Source organism: Fusarium keratoplasticum, chromosome 2 (assembly GCF_025433545.1).
Source record: "Fusarium keratoplasticum isolate Fu6.1 chromosome 2, whole genome shotgun sequence".
NCBI lineage: Eukaryota > Fungi > Ascomycota > Sordariomycetes > Hypocreales > Nectriaceae > Fusarium > Fusarium keratoplasticum.
This window is the reverse complement of record NC_070530.1, coordinates 3,383,249-3,396,944: the sequence shown is the minus strand read 5'-3', so window position 1 is coordinate 3,396,944 and position 13,696 is coordinate 3,383,249. Positions and strand designations below refer to the sequence as shown.

General features: G+C 52.5%; 3 protein-coding genes across 3 annotated transcripts; 1 reads left to right on the top strand and 2 right to left on the bottom strand.

Annotated features, from left to right (window-relative positions):
• Positions 1–2,885: 2,885 nt before the first annotated feature.
• On the bottom strand, positions 2,886–4,713 carry NCS57_00295700 (AA-permease domain-containing protein; the record flags this gene model as incomplete). The annotated part of the gene is made up of 4 exons (XM_053052975.1): positions 2,886–3,592; positions 3,644–4,086; positions 4,139–4,304; positions 4,353–4,713. 4 exons carry the CDS (start codon positions 4,711–4,713, stop codon positions 2,886–2,888), a joined length of 1,677 nt encoding a protein of 558 aa, XP_052918221.1.
• A 4,303-nt stretch (positions 4,714–9,016) lies between these two features.
• Positions 9,017–10,891, bottom strand: NCS57_00295600 (Flavoprotein domain-containing protein; the record flags this gene model as incomplete). The annotated part of the gene is made up of 1 exon (XM_053052974.1): positions 9,017–10,891. The coding sequence occupies one exon, from the start codon at positions 10,889–10,891 to the stop codon at positions 9,017–9,019; it is 1,875 nt and encodes a 624-aa protein (XP_052918220.1).
• A 913-nt stretch (positions 10,892–11,804) lies between these two features.
• On the top strand, positions 11,805–13,113 carry NCS57_00295500 (Ribose-phosphate diphosphokinase; the record flags this gene model as incomplete). The annotated part of the gene is made up of 7 exons (XM_053052973.1): positions 11,805–11,884; positions 11,983–12,283; positions 12,331–12,648; positions 12,696–12,831; positions 12,885–12,893; positions 12,943–13,007; positions 13,051–13,113. The coding sequence occupies 7 exons, from the start codon at positions 11,805–11,807 to the stop codon at positions 13,111–13,113; spliced, it is 972 nt and encodes a 323-aa protein (XP_052918219.1).
• Between the last annotated feature and the right edge of the window lie 583 nt (positions 13,114–13,696).

Here is a 13,696-nt window from a genome sequence, read left to right as displayed (position 1 = left end):
GCTTTTCCTCATGACTCTCGGTTGCTCCCTTCGACCGCGTGCGTCTCGTGATTCTGGGTCGAGCCCGCTTCTTGGCTCGTCTCGCTTGAGGGTCTTTTGCTACCACGGTTGATCGGCGCGGGGCAGTACCTTGAACGGCTTTGATCCTCCGCGGTTGCGCACCTAGGCAATTGCTCCGTGTCTGGTGTTTGTCCCAAGTCGGGGTGTGTTTGGGGTTGAGACATGTTATCTGCGCAGTTTCGTGGCTAAATGCACCGGTAGCAAATTAACTGTGGCGATGGATATCTACCTAGCAAGGCCAGGCAATGATGTTAATACTCTCGGCGGATCGGTTCGGGTAGAAGTCGCTATCTCGATACTGTAGATCCTGGATAGCTTTATATTGCTGTGTTACATGGTGACTTGCTTAACGAACCTCGCCAATCAAGAGGAACGTTACATGGTAATGCAATGACTTAGCGCTATAATGTACTAATAAGAGTGTCCGTATTAATATCTTGTGGTTTTATTACAATACCTAGTCTTGAAATAAGGCTCACATCGAGATGCTGCCGTGATCATCGAGCTCCCGTCTCGGCTACCGATCATCGCTTGGCGACCATCAAACCCATTGATATTAATCTCAAGAGGCTGTTTATATGTTTCTCTCTCGTTTCCAAATAAACATAACAACTGCAAACCAAAGCTTATCGTAGTGAAACCCAGCAAAGTAGTATTCCCTGGGGCAATCATGTTTCATATTTGGACTTCACCCTTGACGCCATCTCTATTTTTGGCCCCGAGTTCAAAGATTGCCATTCCCATAAAGCAAAGCCCGAAAGAAAGTGACCATAATGTACCGCCAGAAAAGAGCCAGTATTCCCAGTAAAACCCAAGGACGGGGTACGAGGCTCGCCAAGCACCATCTAGCAAAGCCCGATTAGTACACAGGCGCCATCCCAAGCAACTCTCATCTCTCTGGTCTCCAAGATAAAGTTAATATCAACTTTCGCAACAACACTATCTTAACATGCCAGAAATATTTAACCAACCTAGCCTTGGTTCGGTGATGGAAGCCGAAGGCTTCGTAGCTGTTGACCTCTGGGCTCTCAGCGCCTCTAGGCGGAATGAGCTTGTTAGCGGAATGAGCTTGTCAGCAGAATCAAGCTCAAGCTCCTCCCCAGCATCATCTCCAAACGACTCAATGACGTCCTCGTATCTTCCAAAGATTCTCTTGTTCTTAACCATAGCAGGTGTCTTCTTCTGAACCATGTCCTTGTCTTGAAGGGCCTTATGAGCCATGGTGTTGTAGGCCCTAGGTTCAACGAAGACAAAAGAAAGGATTAACTTGACTTAATAGCAAGTAAACTAAGAGGATGAATTATAAAATAACAATCAAATCATTTTATACTATTATCATGTCATTTCTATGAATCATCTTACATTCTTTAGGTAAATGTCTGATCTTCTTTTGCGCTCCTTGCGGAGGGTTAACTTCCGCTCCAGGCCGTTTGTCGCTCAGTGTTCTCGCCGAAGGTGGTCACACCTCTTGCGATTTTCACCAGGTCTACAAAATCCTCACAACGGATTGCCATGGGGTTTCCTCTGTTTCGTCGTCATCTTCCTCGTCAGATGCTTCCTCAGTTGTAGGGTCTGGGATATCCAAGAAGGCTTTCAGTCAGAGGTGGGAATCGCAGATTTCTTTGTTGTCATGTTCGAGGTTGTGAGGATGTACGTCGACGATGTTGAACCAAGGAACAAGGGTGAGCAAGGAAGACCTCGAGATCGCGCCGTGTTTGTGGGATATCTTAAGTCGCGCGATGCTTACGGGATGGTGGAGGTGGAGACTAAAGAGAGTAAGAACTTCGCGCTCGAGGAAAATCTTAGAACAAAGGAGCAACTTGGACAGAACTGGGCCATGTTTGCGAGTAAAATCTCCGCTCGTGCCATGATTGTTCGACATGGAGCATCTAAGCTTCGGATTACGAACGACAACCCACTGAAGCCAGCCCTCCCTGCAGGCGCAAGGAAGATGAACCAATATATTCTATTCTCTAACCCAAATTACAAAGGATGGGCTCACCTTGGCTCCTGGAAGCAGAAACTTGGAGCATGTCGAGAAAACGGCGGCCAAAGCACGAAAGAGAAAGGCTGCTGCCTCTGCCGACACCCCTCAGGTTAGTTGTGAAACTGATGCCACTGCCTCGGACGAGGGCGAAGAGGAAGGCGATACAGGTGACTCTTCTGGTAAGCTACGCGAAATATACAGATTGAATCCCTGAGCTAACAAGGTTTTTAGGAATAGAGACTAACTTCCGCTCCTCCAAGGACAGCTCTACTATCGCGGAGGGAGATTGGATGGCTGTGGATGTGAATGGCGAGGTGGCCATGGACAAGCAAGGGGGACTTCCATGGATGGGTATGACAAGGCGATTATGGCTGAGTAGACAACGCAGTCATGAAGTATGGCTAAATGGCTGTAGGCGGTCTTGCTAATCGGGCATTTTTGCCAAGTGAGAGGGGGTTGAAAACATAGGACCAGAGTCATGGGCATCAAGTTACTTGGTATGAAACCACAAGGTTTTCGCAACTCATATTAGAACATCCCATTGCTCTCTATTTGTATTCCCCTTGGTTGACTCTAAGATTTGAACTATAGGTATTGCAAGTTCTCTTCTATATCCTTGAGATTCAACTGTGGAAAAGTATCAATACCGCGCCATAGCTTCTTCTAGCGTTCTCAGCCTCATCCAGAGTAGTAGTCGAATCAGGAACACATCGCAGAACATTCACATATCACGGAAACAAAGACATTTTCAATATTCTCAGTCAATAACCGATAATCATATTGCATATTGCTAATCCAACTGTACAGCAAGTCTAGGCCTGCAGGTCGCAGAGACCAATTACCAAATACGCTCCCAGCAACGCTTCCAGAAGGGCATGGCAGCCAGCTCGCGGCGGTAGTTCTCCTCGATGCCGCCCTCCTCCCAGTGCTTGCACTCCTCGTCGATCTCTTTCTTTCCGCTGACGAGATCGGCCGTCTCGGGGTTGGCAAACTTGGTCTTCTTGAAGACCTTCCAGAAGACGAACAGGATAGCAGCGTAGGCGTGGCAGAAGTAGCTGGTGATGAAACCCTGCGTACTCCAGGGCTCAAACTTGTCGAAGCCGATGAAGATGAGGGCAACGGTACCCAGGAAGAGGCCGAGGTAGGCGGCCCAGGGGTTCCAGGGGGCAACGTAGTGGAGAGCAGAGTCGTCGAGGCCCTGAGCCTTGCGGGCGCGGTACCAGCCGACAAAGACGATGATCATCATGGTGTAGGTGGCGATGAGACCGGTGGTGGTGAGGTCGACGAACCAGAAGAAGACGGTAACGGAGGATTCGCCGGCGACGAGGAAGGTGATGCAGCTGATGACGCTGACAGTCATGACGCAGTAGATGGGGACACCAGCCTTGGTGCACTTCATGAGGATCGCAGGGGCCTGGCCATCGCGGGCAAGACCGTAGAGGGTTCGGGACGAGGAGTACAGGTAGGCGTTACCGCAAGAGAGACCGGAGGTGAGGATCAGGAAGTTGATGAGATCGGGGAGGCCAGTAATGCCAAGGTTCTCAACTACAGGTTGGTTAGTATTGTTACAGCCATACTTTCAATAGCTTTACTCACTTCCAATGACCCAGGGAGAGGCAGCAGCACCAGCAGCGCTGCTCTCAATGGCGCCGAGCAGACGGGTATCCTCAGAGCTGCAGATGACACCGACAGCCAGGACACCAAAGACATAGAAACCAACAAGTCGGTAGAAGATGAGCTTGGCAACTCGGGGGATGGTTCGTCGAGGGTTCTGGATCTCACCAGAGGAGAGGGAGATCATATCGGGGCCGGCAATGGTGAAACCAGCGTAGAGGATAACCTTCCACCAACCGCAGAAGCGTCCAAGATCGCCCTCGGCGTGGTAGGCCTTCATGGCCTTGCCACCGCCCCAGTAACGGAATCCATAAGCGTCCTTCTTGGGGTTTCCACCACACATGGTGATGAGGGTGATGAAGAGGAGACCGAACAGGAGGAGGACCTTGAGCGAGGCCATGATGAACTCGGCTTCACCGTAGTACCTGGGGTCTGGTTAGAATTTCTGGGGCAGCATCAAGCTTCGAAGGCACTTACTTGACAGCAACAACGTTAAGAAGGACGCAGACAACCATGGCCATAGCAACCCAAGCAGCAGGGTTGATATCAGGGACCCAGTACTGCATAAGTGTCGCTACAGCACTGTATTCGACACAGACCAGCATGAGACCAGCATAGAAGTAAGTCCATCCCATAGCGAAACCTATGGTTGTTAGCCCGATACTTCAGTGATAGTTGGTTGTAGACTTACCGAGAGCAGGGTCGACGAAACGGGCAGCAAGTTCAAAGATAGATCCACGGATAGGAAGATAGGCGCACATCTCGGCCACGCACAGGTTGCAAGGCCAGACGAAGCAGACACCCCAGATGAGGTAGCCGAGCAGGACGGACAGAGGACCGGCCGAGGACAGGACACCGCCGATACCGACGAAGAGACCTGTACCGATGGAGCCACCGATGGCCATGAGCTGGACGTGACGGGGAGAGAGACCACGGACGGTTCGACCATATTGCTCGTCTACGTGGTTTCCATCGAGAAGGATGCCAGGGGCAGTGTCAGAGACGTTGGGGGCCTCTCCGCCCTTGGCCTCGGGGTCTGTTGGAATACCCATGATGACTGAGGTTTCAAAGACTGGATATGATACAACTCCTCAAGACTTGGAAGGTAAGGTGGAAGGATCAATGTCAAGCGAGGACACCGGCTTGGTGATGGCTAAAACCTTGGGAGGGGAGGGGAGATGGCTTCTTTATGTATGCATGCAGGTTGAGCGGCATGGTGCGAGGGAGCAAGACTCGATGGATCATCATAACCGGCCCTCGGATTTCACCTCTAGCCTGGCCTGTCCTGCGTCAGCGAACTGAACCAACCCATCCCCATCCAAGTACCGGGTCCCTTGAAACTGGGTGCATATCCGTACTATGGGGGAGGGATTGGTGACTGACATGACCCACGACTACACCGGGTGGTGCCATGATAAGCCAATTGCGGAGGCGAACCGGGGCCCTGGAGAGAAGGGGACTCTCAAAATCCGTCAGGGACAGAGGTGAGCGGCGGCGGCCATACCCAGGTGAGAGAGAGAAGCAGAGCCGGGCCGGTCCCGACAAAGTAGCTCAAGGCCATGTACAACCTCATGTGGGGGAAAGCGGGACATGACTCGGCTGGTCGGGGATCAGCCCAAGCCTGGGAGGCGCAACCTTAGATACAGGTCGAGTCTGTTTCGGTGGGAGGTGGTGGTGTAGGAGGGAAGCTAAGGTTTGGCTGCCGCTAGAAGTGCCAAGACAGGCGAGACCAGGGTGGGTTCTCCAGGATGGATTGGATTTCTCTCCGTTGAAACCAGACCAGGATCCCTGCTCTCTACTTTGATTATGTACATACGTAGGTAGCTAGTTATGGAGTTTGTTGATCTCCTACTACAGAGTAAAGCCTCGTCTGGTTGGTCGTGTCAAATTCGGGTCCATGGCCGATTGGGGATAGAGTCATTAATCTCGACCGGACCGCGATATTTTCAAGTGATCCAGCCTTGCCGGGCGGCAGCTTACTCTCTTGTTCGTCATGTCAAACAGGCCAGAACGCCACAGCAGCGATATCGATCCATCCATCACGTCCCGATGAGAGGCTGCTTGCTTGCTGCCCATGCTTGAATGACCCTGGCATAAGCCACCTGACCAATTTTGACCACCCTGACGTACAACATCAGCTGTAAGGCTTGTGGAGAAGCAAAGCAAATACATGCTCATGAAACCTGAGGCTCTACAATACCTTTTTTTTTTTTTTTTTTTCAGTTTGTTACAACACCACGCAGGCCGTGGAGTGAATAGCGGGCGCATCTCAAATGTCTAGTAAAACTGTTCAGTCAACGGATCGCAGATAAACCACCAATATCACAAAAGACGGCGATCCCACTGGCCGTTTCTAACGGAGTGGAGCTGGAGCTCCCACTCGGTTGCCTCATCTCCACGACTCCGAAGCGCGGTGCGTACGGTACTCCACCATCCCTGTCGATATCTCAATGGTGGGGAGACGGCAGGGCCTCCTTGCCAGAGATAGGCACTTTCCCCCGGGCGTGGGTCGGTGGGTTGATTTTCCCTTCTGCCAGTTCGTTCGTCTGTCCTGGCATGGCAGGCCTGGGAAAAATCCACTCGCAAGATACAGATCAGATCAGAGGCTATCTTGACGCGGTGCGTGCTGCTGCTGCCTCGAGCGTCTGTCAACTGTGACGCCTTGAGCCAAAATGAGGTACCCGCAATTTAGCCAGAGGGATCATCGCTTGATGAGCCCGTCTAAGAAACTACAGGCGGTCGTGCCCGTCACCACAGCATCACAACACCAGGGGCTGGCTGCAGGGGGGGCTTACAGCTCGCGTCTCCAACAGCTGGCATGGGGGGAACAAAGATGGGATCCACGGCTCCGAGCCAGTGCCAGTGGTTTTCTGCAACGGCTCCGAGTTGGTTATTGCCCTTTCACGGGCCGAGCGAAACCTTGATCCTGTTGATGCCCGAGTCAACTCACTCTCTGACGGCTCCGAGAAGTTTGGTCTCTGCCTCTCCCACGGGCTCCGGTATGGCCTCATAAATATCAGCCTTCTTGCAAGGCCCCCAGAAAGTCTCGCCATCAGAGCTCCCATCTCCAACTCACCTCTTCGCATATGCCGGTGGGGAAAGTCGTCAAGGCCTCGAACCGTCTTTGTTCGTCGCTCGCGCCGAGTCTCGCCCAGTTCATGCCCGATGTGGAGGCGGACGAGTGGCTGGCTTGGCTACCTACCCGGTCGACAAAGCAAAGCGCGGCTACATGTACTTGGCCACGAGGCACCAGGAGCAGGACGAGAGGAGGGAGGAGAGGAGAAATGCGGGGAAAAGTCACTTCCAGTTAAGCATGGATTTAAGCGTGGCAGTGGCAAGTGGGACTCTGTCGGACAGCGACCGATTAAACAGTCATGGTCATTACGTACGTGACGATATTCCCAGCTGGAGCCCTTTTTCTCAGTAAAACACCCAGCGCGCACAGCACACAATAAAACACAAGCAGCGCAAAAGTCAGGTGTCGTAACATGGCCGACATGAACCCCCTGCTTAGAAATGGGGAGACAGGGCCGAATGGCTTTCCCCTCTCCTTATCGCCCCCCTTTCCCCAATCCATTGCCCTCCGATACCGCGTTCCACTTGGAGAATTACGCCCTAGAGAGATAACAACAGGCGCAGAGAGGGAAAGCGCGCTCTCAAACCCAGGTAGCGATAGGCGCCCCCCTCACGAACGATAGGAGAATGTGGGCTTGTTACCCCAAATCTGCGCCTTCTCCAAATCGAAGCCTGCCGTCGCATTCACCTGGGCCTTCACCTAGGTAACAAACGTGAATAGCTTCTTTTTTCCCCCCAGAAAAACGCCCAGATCTCTCTCCGCAAAAGATCTCCGTCCTTCTCCAGAAAACAAGGTAAAAGCTCTCCAGTTTATTTCTCCAGACTCCAGATTCTCCTCATCAATCCTTTACCTCGGGTCTCGCGGGGCCCCACGAACAGTCTTGCCATTCCCAAGCGCCAAAACGTAATGGATACTACAAAAGTCGCGCTGTGGGCGTGCCATGTTGAGGGGCCCGGGGACGACTCGGGAGGCGAGAAGAGACGGCGAGACAAATGGAGCCCTTTGCCAGCACGGGGACTGGTTGTGGATAGCCGGGGTAACGGCTGAGTTGAGGGCCCATTCTTTTTTCTTTCAATTTTTCTTCTCACCACGCTTTCAAAGCCATGAATCGCAGTCAATATTCAAGGTGACCGTCTCGGGTTCTCTGGAATTACCGGTCACCGGCATTTGCTCCCTGGTGAGCCAAATCGAACCAGCCCACCGCTACTCTACGCCACGCGCATGTACGGAAGCTCTCACCAGCCGCTGTGAATGGACGAGTACGTCTTCTAGAAAGAGACTCAAGACCCCCCGGCAGAGGGTGACCTGCATCCGAAGGACGGAGCTAGTGTGTGAGTGGGGAAAAGGTTGATGTCACCCTTGTCGAGATAGAGTCAAGGGCCAGAGTTTGACCATTACTAGCTCGTCTCTATGGTCGTATCTTACCGCTGCCTACCACGTCCTGGCTTCGGCAGTGCCTGAAATAAAGTCGGCCTGTCCTTCCTATTCCTCTCGTCGACCGGCCCGGTCCTGTACCTGGACCATTCATCATATCAAACATGTTCCTCAGGCCGATCCACACCCCCGGATATCAATTCCATCTTGGCATTTTTCTGCGCCAAGCACCATGAGGATTGCTTCAGGGAACCGCTGACCAACTCATGTCGGAGCCGTTAATTCCTCGTGTAATTAACCCCCCCAGCACCCACATCTGCCGTTGCCAAGACTTTGATGCTCAACGGTAGCCAACAGACTCAAGCCAGTCTCGTTGTCCCCGAATGCCATCAGACACGGTCGTACGGATGTGGCACGGGTCATTCAGGGTCCTTAAAGTTTGTATGAGCTGACTTGATGTGATTCTTGGCTGGGCTGGGATTTCGGTTTATGCTTCGGTACCGACTTGTTATTGATGCTCGCAGTTTACCCTAGGTAGTTCATGACATGTATGTCCCAACATCAACGCCCATCAATATTGCAATGTAAACAGAGCTTCGCTCATCATTCAGACTAGAGTCGTAATTCAGTCCCATGCGCAACTCCAAAGGATGTGCAAAAACACCCACGCCGCGTAATGTCACCTTTGCTCCCCGCAATCCCACCGTCAAGATCCCACCCCTTTTCGATTTACCACGATGCCACGCGGCGATGCGTATGATTCCCATCCTGGACAAACGGTGTGCCATCGGGCTGCCACACCTCTTCCAGTTCCAAACTCCCGGGTTCCCGGGATCTAATTCAGTCCACCTCGATTAAGCTCAGGTGCAGATATCGGTCCAGACGCCGACCAGCCCTTAACCGCCCTAGAGATATCGCGTCTTAAGCCATTCCTCATCTCGTAGTCCCAGGTTCAGCCCGTTCTGTGTCCACCATCGTCGAACCGGGCTCTGGTCTCCGATGCTGTCCTCAAGCGCCTCTTCAATGTTGCAAGTTCGAAACTCGACCTGCTGCTTACGTCCCTCCATCCCTTGGAGTTCTCCGTGAGCAAACTTGCGCCACCATTCGAGCACCGCTAGGTGTTGATATATGGTAGGCGGCACCAGCACTTCGGCGTCGTAGACGAGCTTGTCGTCGCCTTTGAGTCGTCTCCACGTCTCCAAAACGTCCACCTGTCCCCAGCGGCTAGCCATCTTGGCAACGCTATCACCATGCGCCGCGGGGATACCCGACGCGTCCCACCACCGTAGCACATCAGCTTGCCCATATTGTGTTGCCCATAAGAGTGACCGGCCCGGTCGTAAAACGACCTTGTCGTCTTGCGCCGCGGCATCGCGCCACCATTCGAGCACAAGGAGATGCCCACTCCCGCTAGCTTGCTCCAGAGCTGACTCTGTATATCGCATCGACAGTCCGGATCGCCGCCACCACCAGTCCAGCACACGAACATGCCCGTTCTTGGAGGCGCCGTCCACGGCTTCTGCGTCATAGATATGCCGTTCTCTGAACCATCTGCTCTGTTTCCAATAGTCCAACACATCGGTGCGAGGATAGTAGGCCGAGGCCTTGGTCGGCAACGTCGTTCCGTCAAACGCCTTGAAGAGATCCGGTCTGTTGGCTTCCATATACGCCAGCACGTCGATAAGCCCAAACTTGATGACCAGTTTGATAACCAGCGCCGAGATGTCGTGGAATTCCGGCGGAGATTGCGATATCTTCTTACATATCGCTGCCGAGTTGCATGTTAGGACGGTCCACTCGAGCTCGTGCTCGTAGACCTTCAAGGGGTCGGCTGGGTCCTTGGGCCGGCTTGTCCATGTCGGAGGCATCGGAAGGTTCGTGTACATGCCCAAAGCCTTTGCCAGTTCCCAATCTCCCGCGTAGTCGAGGATAATTGTCCATATCTCTGGCGGCAACTTTGACTGAACTTTCACGTCCACATCAGCCACCATGGCCATTCCTGTCGCAATCTCGACGTCTCGGCCCAGTCCTAGCAAGTCTGCTTGGTTCTTGATGATGCCTAGCACCTCGTTGAAGCCGTTCCAGTTCGGTACTCGCTTCGGATTCGGTGTTCCTTCGTAATGCCACAATATCGGGGCTACCACACGTATCCAGTTCCATTTCCGATGTATCTTGTTAAGATGCTTCTTCGTCATCGGGTTCGACCACATGTGGGTGCTCATGCCGGGCACCAATACGATATTCTTTTGCGTATCCCATCCTCGAAGCACTTCGCCGAGGAACGTATCTGTAACGCCTACCAGCATCTTGGCGATACTGTCCGCATCTAGCGGCACGCAGACCATCAGATCTGCCCATTCCACAAGTTCAAACGCTTGTTGTCGGTAAAATTCGACGTCATCCGCTCGGTCGCCCATTCCCAGCGCTAAACTCCGGTTCTGCATAACGATGATTGTTTGTGTCAACCGCGGTACCACATCGTCGACGATGGCGCGGGCTTCAATCTGAGGGTTCTTGGAGAGTCGCACGACGAGCGCCTGCGCCCAGGACGTATCGCGGGGTCCAGTCGCGGCGACGAGCAGGCGGAGCTTGCGGTTGCGAGCCATGTCGTGGAGGGACGAGGGAGGCGCGGGGCTCAGCCGTGGCGAGAGCAGTCGCGGCGAAAAGGAATGATGTGCCATGCTGGATGATGACCCTGATCCCACATGGTTTGAACCATGCGCAGGGCGAGGCGGGCAAGCGGTGAGGTGACTCGGAGGAGGAGGACTTTGACGGGGCATCAAATCGCTGGTTCGAAATTCGGATCGTAGTAGTTGGCCGTCAGATGTTGCAATGATGGCTTCGATGTCTGGTGGGCAAATCGAGGTCGTCAGTTGAGCCTTGTTGGTTGGGCAGATGATGTTCAGGCGGCGGCGAATTGGACTACCGAAGCTGATCCATTTTTCCTTGATATCCCGGCGAGTTTCCGGTGCAAGCCGGAATGGAGGGGCAGGCTGCGGAGGACAGGAATTTTACCAGAAAGCTGGTAAAATGGATAAAAATAAAACGCGAATAATGAGAGAAGAGAATATTTAGGTGGATAATCGTAAAATATTTTGATATTGGATCCCAGGCCGGTAAGTTGCCTTTTTCACTTCCCCGCGGATCTCATCGAATAAGCCAAGATGACGTCGCCATGATTGGAAGTCAGGCATGGCTTGGAGACGACAGAAGCAGATGCAACGCAATTGAAAGATCTAGAATCCAATCAAAATCATCATGATGACCTCTACCATTCCTGTTTTCCCCAGATTAAGTTACGGCTCTGTCCGGAGGCTAGTTAATCCCATCAACAGGTTGATCCGGATTTGCCAGTCCAGGTGACTGTCCAGAGGCGATGGCGATAGCGCGTTGCTCCACAACCTAAAACCCGTGATGGAAAAGTTTGATCTCTTTGTTGACATCCCTACATCCAATCCATGTTAGTCATACATATCCTCGGCTTCATCCTGCTCAAAATCCCTGCTTTTTACGGAATTCTTCTTGGGCGTTGATCACCAGCCTGAATCACATACCGGCTCCCTGTCAACCAACCCGTGCAGCCCAGCCCAAGCCAGCCAGCCATCCAGCCATCCATCCTCCTCAGCTCCCCGCGCATATTTATCGCCGCCAAAAAATCTTCAGCCCCGCTTCTTTTTCTTCCTCTCTTCGACAATGTTGGACCAAATGGCGAACGAAATCAAGCTCATCTCGGGCAGCTCCCACCCGGATCTCAGTGCCAAGGTCGCCAGTCGGTAGGTTCTTGAGATGGAAGCTCTCCAATTGCCTGGCGCTGGCTCTGTCTGGCGCGGCGGTGAGCAATGGGTATGCGCAGTTGCTGATCCGGCTTCAGACTCGGCATTGAGATCGCCAACACCATGAGCCTCAACTACTCCAACCAGGAGACCAGTGTTTCCATCGGCGAGTCTGTCCGTGACGAGGACGTCTTCATTCTCCAGTCCACCGCCCCCGGAGACGTCAACAATGGCTTGATGGAGCTCCTCATCATGATTCACGCCTGTCGCACAGCTTCGGCCCGGCGGATCACCGCCGTTGTTGTCAACTTTCCCTATGCTCGGCAGGACAAGAAGGACAAGTCTCGTGCTCCCATCAGCGCAAAGCTCATCGCAAATATGCTCCAGGTCTCAGGATGCGTGCGTCGATACTGGCCCTTTTCTCTCAACTTCACTAATAGTCTTAGAATCATGTGATTACTATGGATCTTCACGCTTCTCAGATCCAGGGCTTCTTCAACGTCCCTGTGGACAACCTCTACGCGGAGCCCTCAGTCCTTCGATGGATCAGCCAGAACCTTGACGTTGAGAACTGCGTCATTGTTTCGCCTGACGCTGGTGGTGCCAAGCGTGCCACCTCGATTGCTGACCGTCTGAACACCGGTTTTGCTCTCATCCACAAGGAGCGCCCTCGCCCCAACGTTGTTGGCCGCATGGTGCTCGTTGGTGACGTTCAGGACAAGGTTGCCATTCTCGTCGATGACATGGCTGACACCTGTGGAACTGTAAGTCATATGACGACTTGGGATACAGCATATCTAATTCGTCACAGCTTGCCAAGGCTGCCGAGACGGTGAACCAGCATGGTGCCCGTGAGGTTTATGCTATTGTTACCCATGGTATCCTTAGTGGTAACGCCATTGAGACCATCAACAAGTCATGCCTCTCTGGTCTTGTTGTGACCAACAGTGAGTGACCCAACATCTTGACTAGACAGACAGACATATGCTAACTTTACCAGCCGTCCCTCGTAAGTAATCTGCTTGCCTCTACGGAGGCCTTTTTCTGACATTCAATAGTTGGCGATAAGATCGAGCGCTGCCCTAAGCTCAAGGTCATTGATGTTTCCGGCACCCTGGCTGAGGTATGTTCCCTGGTCACTTTTACTTGCTCTGCTAACAAATCAGGCCATCCGGAGAACTCACAACGGCGAATCTGTGTCGTACCTGTTCAACAACGTTCCCGTTTAAAATTTAGTGCTAGAAGCGCAATGCTTGGATAATGGAGTTGGTATGTTTGGTTGCCTCAACAAGCCGCATGTGTACTAACATGATGAAGCGGCGTAACTAGAGCTGAGGCTTGGGCCAATTGGCGAATCTCGGTCGTTTTAGAATAAACCAGAAAGAGCCATAGAAAATGAATTAAGGATGTGTTTCTTGAGTTGCATGCATGCTTGATCTGAGCTCATCCCATATTTCATAGTTAAATAATAGGCCAGAATCATGATCTTTGATGGAGATGTTACTCTAGGGTGGCTAGTGGTGAACTTTGCAGGATGTCATTACTCTTCCCATCTCACTATCCTAGCGATCCGGGCCTGGATGGACAAAAGAAGGGGTATCTAAGGTAATTCTAACAAATTTTCTGGTATGTTCCTGGGCATTATTTAGTGACTGAACTCGACTTCATATAACTTATCCTTCCTGCCATATTCGGAGCACTGGCGTCACCCGCCCCACGTGAGGCGGGCGGTGAGCGATTCTGCCGCCTCATCTACAAGGGACACATCACTGCCTACGACAACAATTCAACAGCATCGCAACAAGATTAACG